The 19,874-nt window shown below is 39.0% G+C and overlaps 1 protein-coding gene across 1 annotated transcript in view; it reads right to left on the reverse strand.

The window, feature by feature from the left end:
• GOLPH3 (golgi phosphoprotein 3) overlaps positions 1-19,874 on the reverse strand; it is a 61,972-nt gene that overhangs the window by 14,681 nt on the left and 27,417 nt on the right. Inside the window, exon 2 of the mRNA XM_059416956.1 lies at positions 2,680-2,811. Within this exon, the coding sequence (XP_059272939.1) occupies positions 2,680-2,811 (132 nt within the window). The remainder of the gene's footprint in view (positions 1-2,679; positions 2,812-19,874) is intronic.

Below are 19,874 nucleotides of genomic sequence, written 5' to 3' on the forward strand. Positions count from 1 at the left end.
TGGGACGCCTGGGTGGCTCAGTTGGTTAAGCAGCTGCCTTCGGCTCAGGTCATGGTCCCAGCGTCCTGGGATCGAGTCCCACATCGGGCTCCTTGCTCAGCGGGGAGCCTGCTTCTCCCTCTGCCTCTGCCTGCCATTCTGTCTGCCTGTGCTCGCTCTCTCCCCCCCTCTCCCTCTGATAAATAAAAAAAAAAAGAAAAAAAAGAAAAAAAAATCTTTAAAAAAAAAAATGAGAGATGGCATGGGATGCCTGGGTGGCTCAGTGGGTTAAAGCCTCTGCCTTCGGCTTAGGTCATGATCCCAGGGTCCTGGGATTGAGCCCCGAGTCAGGCTCTCTGCTCAGTGGGGAATCTGCTTCCCCCCTCTCACTGTCTCTGCTTGCCTCTCTGCCTACTGGTGAGCTCTCTGTCAAATAAATAAATAAAATCTTTGAAAAAAGAGAAAAATAAAATAAAAATGAGAGATCGCAGCATAAGCTCACTTAGAAGTATGGATATAAATGCCAAAAGAAATAACTAAGAGCTATAGCAAGCTGAACAGTGGTCCCCAAGAGGGACCCAGTTAATTTTTGTAAATGAGATTATGTTAAATTAGATATAGAGATGATGGGGCACCTAGATGGCTCAGTCAGGCACTGGACTCTTGATTTTGGCTCAGGTCATGATCTCAGGGTCAGGCTCCATGCTTGGCAGGCAGTCTGCTCTCTCCCTCTGCCCCTCCCTGCCCAAACATTCTCTTTCTCTCTAATAAATAAATGAACCTTTAAAAAAAAAAATGAGATACAGAGATGAGATCAACCTGGATTATCGAAGGGGCCCTCAATGCAATGAAAACACCTTTATAAAAGACACACAAAGGAGAGACAACAGGAGAAGGCAGTGTAAAGACAGAGCACAGAGAGATGCGGCCAAAAGCCAAGGAAATCCTGAAGCCACCAGAAGCTAGCAGAATGAAAGAACAGAATCTTCCTTAGAGCTGTCTATGAGAACACAACATGTGCTGGCCTCCAGAACTGTGAGACTATACTTATTAGCTGTTTTAAGCCATCAAGTCTGTTGTAATTTGTTAAGGGGCCTGCAAAACGGATACAAGGATTGAGAATGACCCCCTCTCAGGAAGAGGATTAGGGAGTGGGGAAAAGTGAATAGAAGACAGTTATTTTTTGTTATAAAGCTTTTACAACTTGATTTTACAACTATTATATATATATTATCTTAATGAAAGCAATAATTATTTTATGTCAATAAATTAAATGATATTGGAGTATTTTTCCAAAGGATGTGTCAACAAACATAGTTAAGGGCACACAAATAGACTAAAACAGAAAGCCCATGCAGGCAGGGAGCATGTCTCTTGGTCTCCACAGGATTGAGCACAGTATATGGTAGACTTAAGCATTAAATAAATATAAAGAAATAAATGAACAAAAGAACAAATAATTTGCCAATAGCCAACACAAAGCTGGTTCCTGCTCCCATAAAAAAAACTATTATCAAAATCTTTTCACTTTAAGTCAGGGCTTGGTAACATTAATTCAAAAATTTTTATAATTACTCTGATTAGTAGCAACCTAAATGTATATTTCATTGATAAAAGCAATGAAGTGTTAAAGTTTTTTTCCCCTCCATAAATCCATGGTTGCAGAGTAAAATGGAATAAAAATTGTATTCCACTTTATGATCTAGTTCTCTAAAAGTAAATTTTTACACCAACCTCATACCAACTCACTTACTCTACTCTGAATGACTAGATTATTTTAAAATCGCATAAGGAACATGTTCTGCTATACAATGTTTACTCTGCACAGAACTTTCGAGAAAGCCATTAATGTGGCTTTCTTTCCTGTAGGATTATGGCATATCAGGCAAGAAATATTCAGTTCTGGGGCACCTGGGTGGCTCAGTGGGTTAAAGCCTCTGCCTTCGGCTCAGGTCATGATCCCAGGGTCCTGGGATCGAGCCCCACATCGGTCTCTCTGCTCTGCAGGGAGCTTGCTTCCTCCTCTCTCTCTCTGCCTGCCTCTCTGCCTACTTGTGACCTCTGTCTGTCAAATAAATAAATAAAATCTTTAAAAAAAAAAAAAAAAGAAAGAAATATTCAGTTCTAACCTAAAATTTTGTAGATTTCATTAAGATGCTGTATTTAAGGGAAAAATCAGTTTTGAAACGCCATGGCCCCAAGAAACACAATGACAGACTAGAAGAGAAACAGTCTTGAATATCTGAGGTTGAGGCTGGAGTTAAAATTTTAAAAACTAGCCAAAATTAACTCTTTACACAGACCTTTCAAACAGAGAAGGTAGAGATCTAAAAAGTGTTCATATTCTGCTAAAAACCCCAATAGCCTATGGATAGTTAACTTGCAAAGTAAGAACTTTGAGTTTTAAAACAAAGTTATATCAAGTCTCTCCGAAGTATGGCTTTCAGAAGCAGCAAATAAGGTATGGAGTCTTTCTGAATATGCAAGACGCAGGGACCAGTGAATCTAACAACGAGTTACACATTAATCATTATGTACAAAGATTCAAGAAACCAAAAATGCAAAAAAGACATGGAAACACAATTTCCAATAAAGTCTTAACTTTAAAATCAACTTTCTCTTTAATTCTTTCAATCTATTAGAAGAAACTTTCACTTTTAGTCAGCGCAAACTCTTAGTGCTTATTAGCACTCCTCTTACCTTTCTTGTTAACAGACTTTTCCGTCTCATTCCACACGCCTCTAGTTGTAACCTTCCTCTCAGTGCTAATTCAATTAACATACAGCCACGTAATCCAGACGATATACAGTCATTCCAAAATGATGTGTAACCCTAGTTGAAATGGGGGGAGAGAAAACAAAAAAAAGCTAATTTACTTTGAATTCAGATTCAAAAATAGAAATATCCTTAGCCAAAGTTATTTTTGGTGCCTTTTACCTTTCATATCATTTTGTAATTATAATTTTAAATAAAATTCTGAAAAATTACAATTATTATACATTACTAATCCAGATTTTTCAGGTGTTAATTGTCTTTTCACCACTAATCCTTAATGCACATAAGCAAGTAACTTTGGAAGTCAGAGGTTTAAGAAGATAATGTCTTTTTTCTTAAGTTACATGCTTACAAGGCTCTTTCAAATTGCCAGAACCTGGATTCATTCACTCACTTAACTCCTGAAGATAGCAGTTTATTATCAGTACATGTGGGCAAGTTCAAAAAGCTTAGGAAACACAATCTAGCCCAATGTAGCCTCACAGAGAATTGAAACATCACTCATTCAATCCTTTTTAGTATAAAAACACAAAGCTAATTTTGGAAGAATTTATGGGAAACTGATGTGAGGGCCCATGCCTAAAGTTCTGAATAATACACCCCCAAGAGAAATTTAGGGGCAACATCAAGGTGAAAGAACCACCAGAGAAAATGAAACTGACAGACTTCTAGAGATCTGGGGACACTCAAATCAACTGGGTGAAGTCAGGGTACTTTTTCAGTGAATAACTGTAGTTCTTCAAAATAAGAAGCCATGAACTCTGCCATCTACTAATTTAAAGTATCCAACTCAGGAAAAAGCAGAACTTGGTTGTCAGAACAAGGTAACATATGATCTTGGTAGGAGGGAGAGTGGCCAACTGATTCTGTGAAGAACAGAGGGCCTAGGATTTGGAAGGGGCCTAGCCCCTTGATTCTGTCACTCTCTCAAGGTCAATCTTGGTACTTTGCCAGGTCACAGTGGTCAGCCTGTGTATCTGAAGATGACCAACTGACCATCAAAGTCAATGGGATTCCACTACTGACAAAGGGACTTAAATTAGCCTAGTAAAGCTACCACTCCTAAGGGACTAGGCTTTGGGAAAGTGAGAATCCACCTAAGGGAGCCACAAAAGGATAAACAAAATATCAATTTAACGATGTCAATTTAAATATGACAGGAGACTGACTGAATTTGAGAGAATACTCTTAAACTTAATAAATGGTAGGGGTCTGATTAAAGTAAGACTGCCATGGGGAGCCTGCTTCTCCCTCTCCCTCTACCCCTTCCCCTGATTATCCTCTCTTGCTCTCTCACTCAATAAATAAATAAAAATCTTTTAAAGTAAGACTGCCAGGGGCGCCTGGGTGGCTCAGTGGGTTAAAGCCTCTGCCTTCGGCTCAGGTCATGATCCCAGGGTCCTGGGTTCGAGCCCCACATCAGGCTCTCTGCTTAGCAGGGAACCTGCTTCCTCCTCTCTCTCCCTTCTGCCTGCCTCTCTGCCTGCTTGTGATCTGTTTGTCAAATAAATAAATAAAATCTTAAAAAAAAAAAAAAAAAAAGTAAGACTGCCAGAGGTTTAGCGACATGGTTAGTGAAACCAGTATGTTACAGAAGTTAGGTAAAATCCTATGGCCTGTGTTCCTATGCCAATTAAAGTCCTACGAAGCCTGGGAATGGATTCCACATATCAAAGTTACAGATGTTGGTCTCCTACTGACCTGCACATGGAGCTGGAGCTCCCAGGTAAGCCTTTACAAACTGAAAACAACAGAATACACCTCGTGATACAGTAATGCATGTGGACAGCCACCACACTCTGTCTCTGTCTACAAGCCGGAAATTCCGGATGAACAGTATGGAAAAGCTCACATCTGCTAGCAGAAGATGAAGTATGTCTCAACCTCAACTGCTCCCAGGGTAATGGTATAGGCTTAGCAAAATGCAGTTTTTAATAGTAGACCTTAAACAGCTACATTTATGTGAAAAGCTTCTGGGCATTACAATCAAAAGACATATACTTAAACAGAATTAAATTCACGTGAGAAAGCTGACAAATGAGCATGGACAGTAAAAGGGCAAGATTAATTTTAAAAATCTGAATGCATTAACTGGACCAAGATGACAATGCCATCCCTGAAATTAAGTGTATTAGAGGAAAAGCAGTAGACTGTACAAAAGTCAAGTGAATCTGGCCATGACATAGACCAGCAAGATTCTGCAGTAAATTCGTGTCCCAACACATGTATGACAGACCAGCAGTGGTGACGAAATTACTCAGTTACAAATGTTAAGCAGCCCTTTAATCTTTTCATCTCTAGTGCTAATCTTAAAACTACATCAATCCCAAAACACACATTTTAAAAGCTTACAGTCTCTATATGGATGATGAATATTAACTAAATCTATTTGGGTAATAAGCATTTCACATTATTTGTAAATCAAGCCATCATGTTCTGCACCTTAAATTTACACAGCAATATATTTGTCCATTTTATTCTCAAAAGGGGGAGAAGTTAATTATCTCTAAAACTGGGATGCATTTCAAAATAAGACAGTACCTTAAAGGAAATGTCATATCATAGCTATTTAGCTAACTAAACCCATGGAAAAGAGAAGAAACATGTGGCACAGGTCCCACACATACAGGGCAATGTAGTAATGAATTACGGTCCTACCTGTCAGTTACCTGGAGTACTTAAAACTTGGTACAAGACTGGATAGCCATATTTATACATCCCACCAATCTACCTATCTTCCTTGAAAAAAAATTTTATAAGGGGAGGTCAGTAACTACCCCTGCCCAGAGGATTTTGTCCTCGAACCATTACCCCCTGAAACAAATTCCAAGAACCTGTAATCCAGGCAGGATGGTTATATATTCAGGGCACGCGGAGTTTGTGGGCCCTTAAAAATGTACCCCATTTGTTAATCAGAGCAAGCCAGGCACATTAAGAGTAACAGTTAAAACAGGTGAGGAAAACCTGGCACTATAACGCAGTTTATGATCTGGCTCAAAAGGCACAACTTCATATATTTTGCAACCATGCTGTGAGAAGGTAAAGAAGCCCCGATAATGATTAAGTCATTATCAGTGACACCACACAGCTCTTGTACTTAGATGTCAATAATCACTTCAGATCCCTAAATGGGTTTGAGATTCTATCCCCAGCAAAGGAGTATCTTCATGCCTATGGCTGGTCTAAGGAAAGGTACTCCAAGTTCAGGATCACACTTAGGGAGGACCACACAGCCACACACTCCACTTACTGATGAAGCAGGAGCAGCTGCACTAAGAATACCAACAGCCATAGGACCCTGAGGATGTCCTCTACTCACTGCGGAAAAAACAACTAGAAGTTAAAAGACCAAAAGAAAACTATTTTGGGGTCCGACAAGATTGTGATCAGAAATCAGTTCCAGTATTTTCCAAACACAGGGATGGAAGAGGCAGCTATGTCAGAGAAGTTCTCATAAAATCCAGAGAAACATGACTTCATTAGGGTCATGGGTCCAAAACAAGAGGGAACATACAAGAATAGAGAATACATTAAGACCCCAATATGATCATGCTGATGAGCTGGGATGCTAGAAAATTAAAAATGGGCACATTTAAAGATACCATGTGCAGCTCACAAGGCCTCCAACAAAACTAAAAATCGAACACAAAAGACAGGGAATCCAAGGGCCCTGGAAACTAATTCAAAGCATCTCTACTTGAGTAACAACAAATAAGAACCAAATAAGTAGAAACTTTCCCAATGGGATACCAGCTAAATTAATTCATTAACCATCGAGTCCTCCTTCAGTCAATCGTTTGTTGTTCAGAATCCCTGACATCAGACTCATTCAGACAAATGGCCAAACTTTAGGGCAGACCTCCTGAAGGTTGCGGAACATAAACTGAAATAAATTACCTTTATCCTATAGTATGCCATTCAGAAGCTAGGAGCCAAGCAAAGAATGAATGGTACAAGGGCGCCCGGGTGGCTCAGTTAAGCGGCTGCCTTCAGCTCAGGTCATGATCCCAGGGTCCTGGGATCAAGCCCCACATCGGGCTCCCTGCTCAGGGGGAGCCTGCTTCTTCCTCTCCCTCTGCTTGCCGCTCTGCCTACTTATGTGCTCTGTCAAATAAAAAAAAATTTAAAATCTTAAAAAAAAAAAAAAAAAGAATGGTACATAACGAATGAGGCAATGATCTCGGGGACATGCTCTGCAGACACAATTCTTCCCTTGGTGGGCAGTTCCAAGATCTAAACTTAGGGGAGACTACAAAAAGTAGTCTACAGGGGCGCCTGGGTGGCTCCTTGGGTTAAAGCCTCTGCCTTCGGCTCAGGTCATGATCCCAGGATTCTAGGATCGAGCTCCACATCAGGCTCTCTGCTCAGCAGGGAGCCTGCTTCCTCCTCTTCTCTCTCTCTCTCTGCCTGCCTCTCTGCCTACTGTGACCTCTGTCTGCCAAATAAATAAATAAAATCTTTAAAAAAAAAAAAAAGTAGTTTACAGAGACTACAAAAAGTCCTATGCTACTACATGTCTAAGCAACAATCTCCAACACAGCTTTTTCTCAATGATAAGATGATATTTATTTGGGTCTCTGGTTGCCTGATTCCCTTTACTTCTCTCCAGTGGCTCAATTTGAATGGGGAAAGGGGTGTTCTTTTATTGGGCCCCTAAAAATACAAACACTGAGTCCTCACCATTTGAGTTACAAGCTCCAGAAGCACTTAATGAGAAGCTTTTTAAGAATGAGGAGTGTCTGGGTGGCTCAGTCAGCTAAGCAGGGGCCTTTGGCTCAGGTCATGATCCCAGGGTCCCAGGATCAAGCCCCACATCAGGTTCCCTGCTCAGTGGAGTGCCTGCTTCTCCCTCTCCTGACTGCTCTACCTACTTGTGCTATTTCTCTGTCAAATAAATAAAAATCATTTAAAAAAAAAAAAAGAAGAAGAAGAAGAAAAAAAGAATCAACTCCACAGGGGCGCATGGGTGGCTTAGTCAGTCAAGCATCTATCTTCTGTATAGTGTTGAATTCTGGTGTGATCAATCTTTTTATAAATGGCTTTCTAAACAGACTTTCCTCCGCAAAAGAAAATATCAGGTTACCAAAATATTTGGTTTACTACCAAACCCAATCCAAAAGTTGTACTATTGAGGCCACTCCTGGTTCACATACACCCTATTTTGAAACTCTGCCCTCACCTTCAGATTCTACAGAACGAGGTGATTGTACCCTGTCACATCTATTTGGACCAGGATGGGCAAACCACAGTTTCCCTCCTGGGAATCTAACTTGGAGACACAGAGGCTGCATCGGTCATATGGTCGGGCATGGGCACTGGCATATGAGTTCTAACTGATTACGTGGCTTGCAAAGCCACCGTCATTTTGTTTACAGTCTGAGAATGAAGGTAAACAGAAAAGAAAACAGAAGAGGAAAAAAATAAAAAGAAAGGAAAACAGAAGAGATATGCAGAACAAAAATGAGAGAATACACAACGCTGAGGCAAACCAAGACATACAGAGACAGACATACAGAGACAGACGCACATTAGGAATAGCCTCCTAGCAACAGAACCTTTCCTATGTGTTTGGGTTATACTCCTGAACACCTGCATCTCCTTATCTTCAACTACTCTGAAGGGATTTTGGTACTACAAAGCAAGTAACTTCTAATAAAGCTAAAAGAAATTTAATGAGTTGACATTATGTATCTGACAAAGATCTCAAAGTATAGAAACTACAGCAGAAAGATTTACATAGGCCAACAAATATTGTGCATGGCTAAAAAATTCAAACTTGCATGCACTTAACTAGCCTGGTTATGATAAGGGCATTTACTTATTTCATAAATAAACAGTGGTCCAATTCACCCATATTATCATTTGTAAGACAGCAAATGAGGACCTATAATCAAATAAATGCCACTTATAACTTAAGTCCACATTCCAATTAATCTCATCTAATTAGAAGCAAATTAAATCCTGATATTCCCAACCTTACAAAAGTAAAAAAACACACTTAAAAAAAACACACTTAAAAAAAAACACACACATACACATTAAAAAAGTATTTATAGTTTACTAGTTAAATACAATACATGACTAGAAATTGAAAAGTAAAACTCAAAACAAAACTACAAAAGTGATTTGACAATAAATTTGAAAATGTCAAATATATTCTTTTGCAAAAAAGAATTTGTACTCAACTCAATAAGAAAAAAAATGAATAAGCCATAGTAATTAAAGAAATTATTTGATAATAGAAACTACCCTAAGTGTGAATCAGTAGACCTGTGAGACTTACTAAGTTACTGAAGAGGCTGAAATTGCTAGTGACCCAGAAAAGTTGTTTTTGTTGTTGTTTTTAATTTGTCTTGTAATTCCTTCATATATTATGTAATAAATTCAGAAAATAAAGTCAACACAGATTTTTGCTTCTAAGGTTGTAGGATAATTATGAAAATAAACACCAACAAAAATCAAAACTAAAAAAAAGGATTTACAAAACAGACAAATCCAATTTGAGAGACAGTCTGTTAAGTAACTGGTAAGAATTAAAGGAAATCAAAATTTAAACAATTAAAGGAAAGAATGACAATAACTCATTAAGAAAGAATGATTCATCAAATACAGAATCTCAAGAAAGAGTCAAAAATTCTGTAGTTAAAATTAATAACTGAAATGAAAAGTTCACTACAAGAGCTCAGCAGATTTAAAATTAAAGAGAATCAAGCAACTTGAATTTGAAGAACAGCAAGAAAAAAGAAGAAAGTGAGGAATGTCACAGATACTTCAGTTAAAAAGAAGAAGAAAAGAAAAAGATAATGAGGAAAGCCTCAGAGACTAAGGTCTTCAAAATTCCCAGAATAGGAGTAAAAGGAGTTCTCAGAAAGAGAAAGAGCAGAAAAGTAACAGCTGAAAATTTCCCAAACTAGGAAAATATTCATCTAAGATCCAGATGCTCAATAAATTCCAAACTGGATAAACACAAAGAGATCGTCAAACCTAGACACGTCAGAGTCAAACTGTTGAGAAAAATCTTGAAAGCAGCAAGACAAAACACCTTCTCACATGTAAGGGAGTAACACAGTTACCAGTGAACTTCTCACTACAAACTCTGGAGACTGGAGATTAGAAGACACTGAGATAACATACTTGAAGTGCTGAAAGAAAAAATACCATCAAGCAAGAATCTATACTCAGCAAAATTAACCTTCAAAAAGGAGCATGAAACAAATAATGAATCGGCTGCTAGCAGATCAAACTGATTAGAAATTAACTAAAGGAAGTCCTGCTGCTGAAAGTCATATGATATTTCAAATTCATATAGAAGAAAGGTAGATGCAAAAGGTAAATTTTAAAAAACCGTATTTGCCAATGCGGAAATACAAATCAAAACCACAATGAGATACTATCTTACATGACTTAGAAAGGCCAAAATCAACAAGACAGGAAACAAGTGTTGGAGAGGATGTGGAGAAAGGAGAACCCTCTTACACTGTTGGTGGGAATGCAAGTTGGTGCAGCCACTCTAGAAAACCGTATGGAGGTTCCTCAAGACATTAAAAACAGAATTATCCTAAGACCCAGCAACTGCACTACTGGGTATTTACCCCAAAGATACCAATGCAGTGAAAAAAAGGGCCACATGCACCCCAATGCTCATAGCAACAAGGTCCGCAACAGCCAAACTGTGGAAGGAATGGAGATGCCCTTCAACAGATGCATGGATAGAGGAGGATATTACTCAACCATCAGAAAGGATGAACACCCACCATCTGCACTGACATGGACGGAACTGGAGAGGATTATGCTGAGTGAAATAAATCAAGCAGAACACAATTATCATATGGTTTCACTCAGATGTGGAAATATGGAATAGAGCAGAGAACCACAGGGGAAAGGAGGGAAAACAGAATGGGAAGAAATCAGAGAGGAAGACAAACCATGAGAGACTCTAGATTCAGGGAAACAGAGGGTTACAGAAGGGAGCAGGGAGGGAATGAGGTAACTGGGTGATGGGTATTAAGGAGGGCACACGTTATGATAAGCACTGGTTGATATATATAATTAATGAATCTCAAGGTCCTGGAATCAAGACCCATGTTGGGCTCTCTGCTTGGCAGTGGATCTGCTTATCCCTCTCCTTCTGTGATCTGTCTTGCTCACTCTCTCAAATAAATAGTATCTAAAAATAAATAAGTAAAATTAAAAATAAATTAAAAAAAGATAAAAGACTGTAAGGCTGGATAAAAAACCTGACCATATGCTATCTACAAAAGACAGTTTAAATTCCAAAACATAAAATGGTTTCTAAGAATGAAAGGAACATGCAAACGGGAATCAAAAGAAAATTGGAACAGTTTTCTTGTTAAAAGACAAAGTATACTTTGTTAATAGACAAAATATACTTTAGAGTAAAGAAAATTAAGAGGAACAAAGGGGTCATTTTCATGATAAAGAAGTTAACATTTAGAAAATACAATTATAAACAAACCTATACACACCTAACAACAGAATCCCAAAATACATGAAGCAAAAACAAGAGAAATACACAATACAGTAACAGTATTTAACTACAATGACAATAAGTGATAGAACTAGACAAAAAAACAAAGATACAAAACTGAACAACACTACCAACCATGTCAACTTAAATGGCATTTATAAAACTCACCAACAACCAATAGTAAAATATACACGATTTTCAAGCACACTTGGAATATTTTCCAAGATGGACCACATGGTAGCCCATAAAACAATGACTTCAAAAGGACTGAAATCATATGAAGTATGTTTTACTCCAAGGGAATTAAATTAGAAATCAACAGAATGAAATCTGGGAAATCTCCATTTGGAAATTAATCTATGACTTCTAAATAATGCACTGGTCAAAGAAAACAAAAAAAAAGAAAAGGAAATATTTTGAACTCAATGAAAATAAAAACACAAATTATCAAAATCTATGGGATGCAGCTAAAGTAGTATTTAGAAAGAAATTTACATCTCTATCACATACCTGTATTACAAAAGAAGAAAGGTCTCAAATCAACCTATTCTCCCACCTTAAGAAACTAGGAAAAACAACAAACTAAATCCAAATCAACCAAGGGAAGGAAATAAAGATCAGTACAGAAATCAATGGAATGCAAAATACGAAAATGGGAAGTAGGGGATCCATGAAGTCAAAAGTTATTAAAAAAAAAAAATCAAGAATCAAGTTTAAAACAGGAGAAAGGAGGACAGGAGGAAAGGCAGGAAGGCAGAAAGAGGACAGAGATACGCAAATTACCGAAGTCAAAAATAAAAGGAGGGACACATCACCGCTAAACCTACAGAAATCTAAAGGACTACAAGGGAACACTATAAACAACTATATGCCAATAAATCAGACAACTCAGATGAAATGTTCAAATTCCTGGAAAAACACAAATTACCAAAACCAACTGAATAAGAAATAAAAATCAGAATAAGCCTCTAACAAGAAACAGAATTATGTAATAAAAACCGTTACACAAAGAGTGTCACTGAGATGTAGAAGAACTAGGCTGGACCACATGTGAGAAATCCGAATACCAGCCCTGGCCATAAGGAAAATGTTTTACAGGATTTTAAAAAAGTCATTTAATATCCTCTCTGTGTCTCCATTTTCTCATGTACACCATGAAAGAGACAGACTTCAACCATTCTACAAGTGTGAGTCTAAGCAATTAAGAATTCCCTAAGGGGGGGCGCCTGGGTGGCTCAGTGGGTTAAGCCGCTGCCTTCAGCTCAGGTCAGGATCTCAGGGTCCTGGGATCGAGTCCCGCATCGGGCTCTCTGCTCAGCAGGGAGCCTGCTTCCCTCTCTCTCTCTGCCTGCCTCTCCGACTACTTGTGATTTCTCTCTGTCAAATAAATAAAATAAAAAATCTTTAAAAAAAAAAAAAAAAAAAAAGAATTCCCTAAGGGGGTACGTGACTTAGGGCAAAACCAGATACTTCATCATGCTGATTCCAAAAAATCATTTGCAAGTCAATCATCAAGGGTATTCTAAAAAGACCCTTAATTCTTTTTAAAAGATTTTACATATTTATGAGAGAGAGAGAGCAAGCGAGCAGGAACTGGGTGGAGGGGCATAGGGAGAGGGAAAAGTAGACTCCCTGATGAGCAGGGAGCCTGATACAGGGCTTGACCCCAGCACCCTGATTCTGAAGGAGACACTTAACCAACTGAGCCACCCAGACACCCCTTAAAAGCTCTTCAATAGGATATAAAGAACTGTCTGAAGAATAAAGTGAACACATCTCAGGATAGATAAGCCTTTATAATGAGGTACCTGAAAACTGGTGTCTGGCCCTGCTATACATAAGCCTAGAAGAGGACAAGAATTTCAAGTTCTCAATTGGCAATGTGATCTTCTCAAATGTCAAACTGGTAAGAAAATTGGGAATATACTGCCAGACCAGTAAGTTACAGAGGCATGGCAAGTTATACTACATTTAGATTTTAAGAATTCAAATTAAACTCACAGGCTGAGAGGACCCAGAGTACACAGAAACCTAAATATCACCACTACTGCCTAAAAACCATACATCCTGCTATGTTGAGGTAACTAATGAGCCCTAAAGAAAGTAGCCTATCATCAGAAAGAATATGGGTTAAAAAGCCAAAAAACAGGGGTGCCTGGGTAGCTCAGGTTGTGTCCAATTCTTCATTTAGGCTCAAGTCATTATCTCAAGGTCATGGAATCCAGCCCTGTGTCGGGCTCTGCACTCAGTGCAGTCTGCCTGTCCCCCTCCCCTGGCTTGTGCTCAACGCCATTCTGCTTATGCTCACTCATGCTCCATCACTCTTGCCTGTTCTCTCAAATAAATAAAATCTTTAAAAAAAAAAAAAGCCAAAAAACAAAATAGACTGCAGAAAAATTAGTTATCCTATCCTTGTACAGAAGCAGCCCCTAAGAAAGGCCCCAATATCCCCTGCCTCTTGGCATCCATACCCTTATATAATTCCTCCTTGTGAACCTACACTGGACTTGCTTCTAACAGAGTATGACAAATATCAGGGTACGTCACTTCAGAGGTCAGTCACAAATACACTGCGGACTTCCATCTTGGGCCTCATCCCTTGCTCTGCCGGCTGCCATGCTTTGAGCTGTCCTACACAGACACGCCAGGCAAAGACTGAAGTGCTCAGTCCCTCAACCTGCAAGAAACCGAATCCTCCTCCAGTTGAGCCTTCAGATGAAACCGAAGCTCTCTCTGGCCAACAACTGAACTGCAATCTCATGGAAGACCTTGATTCAGAGCCTCGCAGTTAAGCAATGCCCAGATTCCTGATCCACAGACAACTATGACAGAAAATGGCCTGGTTGTTTTGTTCAAACTGTTAAATTTTGCTACAGAGTGTAAGATAACTAACATAAGGCCCCCTAATATTGGACAGACAGGAAAAAAGGGAGATAATGGCCAAAGGGTCTGAGTTTCCCTTTGGGGTAATGAAACTGTTCCAAAATTGACTGTAATGACTGCTGCACAACTCGGTGAACATACACAAAACCCTGAATTCTACATTTAAAGTGGGTGAACTGTATGGCATGAGAATTCTATCTCAAAGAAGACAACTAACATACTTTGTATATGAAATTACTTTTGAAATCTTGTAAGAACTTTTAATTATTTTGAAAGAAGTGTGAAAAGGTTCTTAGCAAAAATAACTAAACTGATTGAGAGAAGGATGGTGACTTCAGATAAAGACAGACTTCAAAGATTAGGCAAGAATAAGCAAAAAGAGACAGAAAAACTGGAAAACTACCTACGCTTGCAGGTGATATAACTAGATACCTAAATAAATAAATAAATAGATAGATAGATAGATAGATAAATGGATACCCAAAAAAAACTGAAGTGTAGTGCTACAATAAGAGAATTTAGAAAAGAACTAGGATGATAAAATTGACAAACATCAATAACTGCCATAAACAAACAATAAAAAAGAAGTAAAAATAAAAATGATAAAAAGTTATCCTTTCAAAGACCTCATTTACAATATTAACCAAAAAAAAGAAAATACCTAGGCAAACCTATACAAAGAAAGCTTAAGGGGTGCCTAGGTAGCTCAGTGGGTTAAAGCCTCTGCCTTCAGCTCAGTTCCTGATCCCAGGGTCCTGGGATTTAGCCCCACACTGAGTTCTCTGCTCAGCAGGGAGCCTGTTTTCCCTTCTCTCTCTCTGCCTCCCTCTCTGCCTGCCTCTCTGCGTACTTGTGATGTGTGTGTGTGTGTGTGTGTGTGTGTGTGTGTCAAATAAATAAATAAATAAAAATCTTAAAAAAAAAAAAAAAGAAGAAGAAGAAGAAAGCTTAAAACTTCCCTGCAAGACTTAAAAACAGACCTGGAAGATGGAAAATGTCTCACTCTTGGTTACAGAAACAACATTATGTTATCAGTTCTTCCTAACTTATAAAATTAGTATCATCCTAATAAAAATAGCAAGTTTTGTTTTTATCTAGAGCTATAAAAGTTAAAAATAAAGTTCATAAAAATAAATAGAGGCCGTGGGACCCAGGCAGAGGCTGGGGTTGTGTGTCAGAGAGTGAATCTGCTCCCCTCCTCCATGTGCTGCCACCATGCCAGAGAGCTTGGACAAGGACACATACCCCACCCCGAGATCTGGAGACCCTGCGCCGTATGCCTGTGCCCGCACCACAAATCTCACTGCCCAATCCCATAACCTATCTGACGAAGGCCTTCCACCTCCTCATGGACAGGCCGGTGAACCTAGCAAGAGTTTATAGAGCAGTGGCATGAGAAGAACAAGGTACCACTATTACCACCAGGAGTTATGCCATGTGCCTGACATCACCAAGTCCCAGGAAAAGGATATCTTAATGCATGTTTGAAGCAGAAATGCAATAGAGAAGAGACCGTAAAGTTGATCAAGAAATTGTCAACATTATCCAATAAAGGCTGAAGGCCTGTCAGCAGAGGGAATGTGAGAGCTACAGGCAGAACTGTGCCAAGGAGCTGGCTCAGTTCACCCAGATGGCCAAGGCCTACCAGGACCACTACCACTATCATTGGGGGCCCATTATTCTGCCACAAAGTGCCTGGTAAAACAAAAGTAGTGGATGCTGTCTAAGAGAAAGGCAGCTAAAGATAAAGAGACTACCACTGCCTAAAGCAGCTCCTTGAGCACCTTCACAAAACTAGTACTACTAAAAGGAAGAGTAATCAGAAACCTGTTTCTGTCATCATCTTTGGTCCCCAACCTGGACCTGTTGACCTTACTAGTCCCATCTCCCTTTAAATCCAGCTACAACTAAGCTCATAAGAGAAATAAACGAAAGAACCTATTAAAAAAAAAAAAAAAGATAAATTCAAAAAAATAACCAGGAAACTGGGCAGGGAGAGGGAACAGTATGTGAGGAACAGAAAATGAAAGTGCCCTACTAGACAGTAAAAGAGATTTAAAGCCTCTTGAAATTAAATGTTAGGATACCAATACATGAACAAATGACCAAAAGAATAAAACTCAGTTAGAGACTCAAGAATATATCGAGGGGCACCTGGGTGGCTCAGTGGGTCAAAGCCTCTGCCTTTGGCTCAGGTCATGATCTCAGGGAGGATCAAGCCCCACATCGGGCTCTCTGCTCAGCAGGGAGCCTGTTTTCTCCTCTCTCTCTCTCTGCCTGCCTCTCTGCCTACTTGTGATCTGTCAAATAAATAAATAAATAAAATCTTTAAAAAAAAAAAGAATATATTGAAATCTAATACATGATAAAACTGTTACCTCAAATCAGTATAAAATGGGAAGATGGATAGCCACTCAGAGAAAGAAAACTGTATCCATACTTCATATTATACTTTTTTTTTAAGATTTTTTTTTTTAAGATTTTATTTATTTATCAGAGAGAAAGAGAAAGAGAGCGAGGGAGCACAGGCAGACAGAATGGTAGGCAGAGGCAGAGGGAGAAGCAGGCTCCCCGCCGAGCAAGGAACCGGATGTGGGCCTCTATCCCAGGACGCTGGGATCATGATCTGAGCCGAAGGCAGCTGCTTAACCAACTGAGCCACCAAGGCGTCCCTCATATTATACTTCTAAATAAAAGTCCAAATGGATCAGGGACTGAAATGTAAAAAGAAACAATGTAAATACTAAAAGAAAAAAGGAGTGAATACTTTCATACCCTGGCGTGGGGGAAAAAACTACAGCTATTACTTGAATCTAAAAGAAAAAAGAGACTGATAAATTATACAAATTTTTCAAAGGCTGCATGGCAAACACCGTTAAGTCAAAAAACAAAGGGAAACGTAGGAAGTTTAAAACATATCACAGGGGTGCCTGGGTGGATCAGTCGTGAAGCGTCTGCCTTCAGCTCAGGTCATCATTCCAGGGTTCTGGGATGGAGCCCCATCAGGCTCCCTGCTCATTGGGAAGCCTGCTTCTCCCTCTCCCACTCCCTCCACTCCACTGTTTGTGTTCCCTCTCTCACTGTCTCTCTCTGTCAAACAAAATCTTTAAAAAAAAAAAAAAAATCACAGATATAAGGCTAATATCTCTAATATACAATTATTAAAAATTAAAGGAAAATAAGATGAATACTCAATTTTTTACAAAAGCAAAAGATACAGGGGCATCTGGGTGGCTCAGTCAGTTAAGCATCTAACTCTTGATTTCAGCTCATGTCATGGTCTAAGGTTCTGTGCTGGATATGGAACCTGCTTAAGATTCTCTCTTTCTCTGCCTTTGCCCCTTCCCACCACCACACTCCCTCTTCAGAAGGAAAAAAAAAAAAAAAAAGGGCAAGGGGAGCCTGAATGGCTCATCTGGTTGGGCATCTGCCTTCAGCTCAGGTCATGGTCTTGGGATCCTAGGATCAAGCCCTCCATCAACCTCCCTACTCAGCAGGGAGTCTGCTTCTCCTTCTCCCTCTGCCCCTGCCCCTGCCTCTCTACTCATGCTCTCTTTTTATCAAATAAATAAATAAAATCTTTAAAAAAAAAAAAAAAAGGAGCAGCAGCAAAAGACATAAACAGAAAAATTCACAAAAGGACTTAAACATATGGAAAGATACTTTCTGTCATTTGTAAGAAAATCCGTGCTTAAATTATGTAAGAATCCAAAAAAAAAAACAGTTCAAAAAGAAGCCAGTATCCATCACCAGATGACCAGATAAGCAAAATATGGCATATACATACAATGGACCATTTTAGCTTTAAAAAGAAATTCTGACACATGCTACAACATGGACAAACCTGGGTGACATTTTATCAAGTGAAATAAGCCAGTCACAAGAAGGCAAGCATAATGATTCCACTTATATGAGGTACCTACAACAGTTAAATTCATTGACAGAAAGCAGAATGGTGGTTGCCCAGGGCAGGTGGGCAGGGAATGGGGAGTTATTTAAAGGGTAGAGTTTTAGTCTGGGTTGATGTAGTGCTTTTTGAGGTGGATGGTGGTGAAAGCTACATAACAATGAGAATGTCCTTGTGCCAGTGAACAATAGTTAAAACAGTAACTTTCATGCTGTATTTATTTTACAATTTTTAAAGCTACAATGCTTACCTATTAAGACTAGCAAAAATCCAGTAATATGACAACATACTGTGTTAACAAAGATGAGAACAATAGGCACTCTTACACACTATGATGGGAATGCAGAGCTGACACCACTCCTACCAAGGGGAATTTGGAAATCTAGAAAAACCATTATGTACCCTTCAACCAGACAATCCTACTTCTAGGAATCTACTGTGAAAAAAAATTCATAAATACAAAACAATATATGCATATAGTCATTAAATGTGACATTATTTGAAGTTGGGAAAACTTGGAAACATCCCATAAATCCATCAGTAAGGGACTTGATGAATACAGAAAGATATACACATAATAAAGTAATACAGAGCCATAAAAGACCTCTACATAATGATAAAAAAACAATCTTCAGGCTATAACATGAAAAAAGGAAGACACTAAACAACATATATAATAGGCTACCCTTTGCATATGGAGGAGAGGGGCAAGAATGAATATATATAATTTTACTAAGAAACACTGGAAAGATAAACCCCAAACTATTTTTTTTAAAACTACCAATAGATGGGGCACCTGGGTGGCTCAGTGGGTTGAGCCTCTGCCTTAGGCTCAGGTCATGATCTTAGGGTCCTGGAATCCAGCCCCACATGGGCTCTCTACTCAGCAGGGAGCCTGCTTCCTCCTGTCTCTCTGCCTGCCTCTCTGCCTACTTGTAATCTCTCTCTCCGTTAAATAAAGCAATAAAAAATCTTAAAAAAAAAAAATTACCAATAGGGGAAGGAAGGAATGAAATAGAAAGAAGGCAGCATTTTAAATGTACATCTTCAGTAAAAGTACTAACAGTAGGGCACATAGGTGGCTCAGGGGGTCAAGCATCGGACTATTGATTTTGGCACAGGTCATGCTCTCAGAGTCATCAGAGCGAGGTTTGGCTTGCACTGAGCATGGAGTCTGCTCCATGAGAAGGGGATTCTCTCCCTCCTTCTCCCTCTGCCTCTCTCCATGCTGTCCCTCTCTCTAAAATTAATTAATTCATTCATTTTTTTTAAAAAAGTACTACACAGAAACTTAAGGCTGAACCCAACAGTCAATTAGTAGTAATACTGACATTATTATTATTTTTTAAAACATTTTATTTAACATTTTATTTATTAGAGAGAGAGAAAGAACAGAGGGGAAGAGAAGAGGCAGAGGATGAGTGAGAAGCAGATTCCCCACTCAGCTCAGAGCCCAATATGGGACTCAATCCCAGGACCCCAAGATCATAACCTGAGTCCAAGGCAGACTACTTAACTGAATGAGCCACCCAGGTACTGCTGAAATTATTTTAATACATACAGTAAGCCAATACAAATATGTTAATACTTTAGAAATCAAGATTTTCCATGAGAAAAGAAGATAAAGTATAAAATCCAGTGAGTAAAATAAAAATCCACCATGTTAAATTTGAACCAGAAACTATATAACTGATTTTTTTCCCTCCCAAAAAGTGTGTGCTAGCTCTGTCCCCTGACGAAAATATATTCTAGGGGCACCTGTATGGCTCAGTCAGTTAAGTATCTGCCATCAGTTCAGGTCATGATCCTGGAATGCACGGATTGAGCCCCAAGTCGGGGATC

Source organism: Mustela nigripes, chromosome 12, assembly GCF_022355385.1.
Source record: "Mustela nigripes isolate SB6536 chromosome 12, MUSNIG.SB6536, whole genome shotgun sequence".
In the NCBI taxonomy this organism is placed as follows: domain Eukaryota; kingdom Metazoa; phylum Chordata; class Mammalia; order Carnivora; family Mustelidae; genus Mustela; species Mustela nigripes.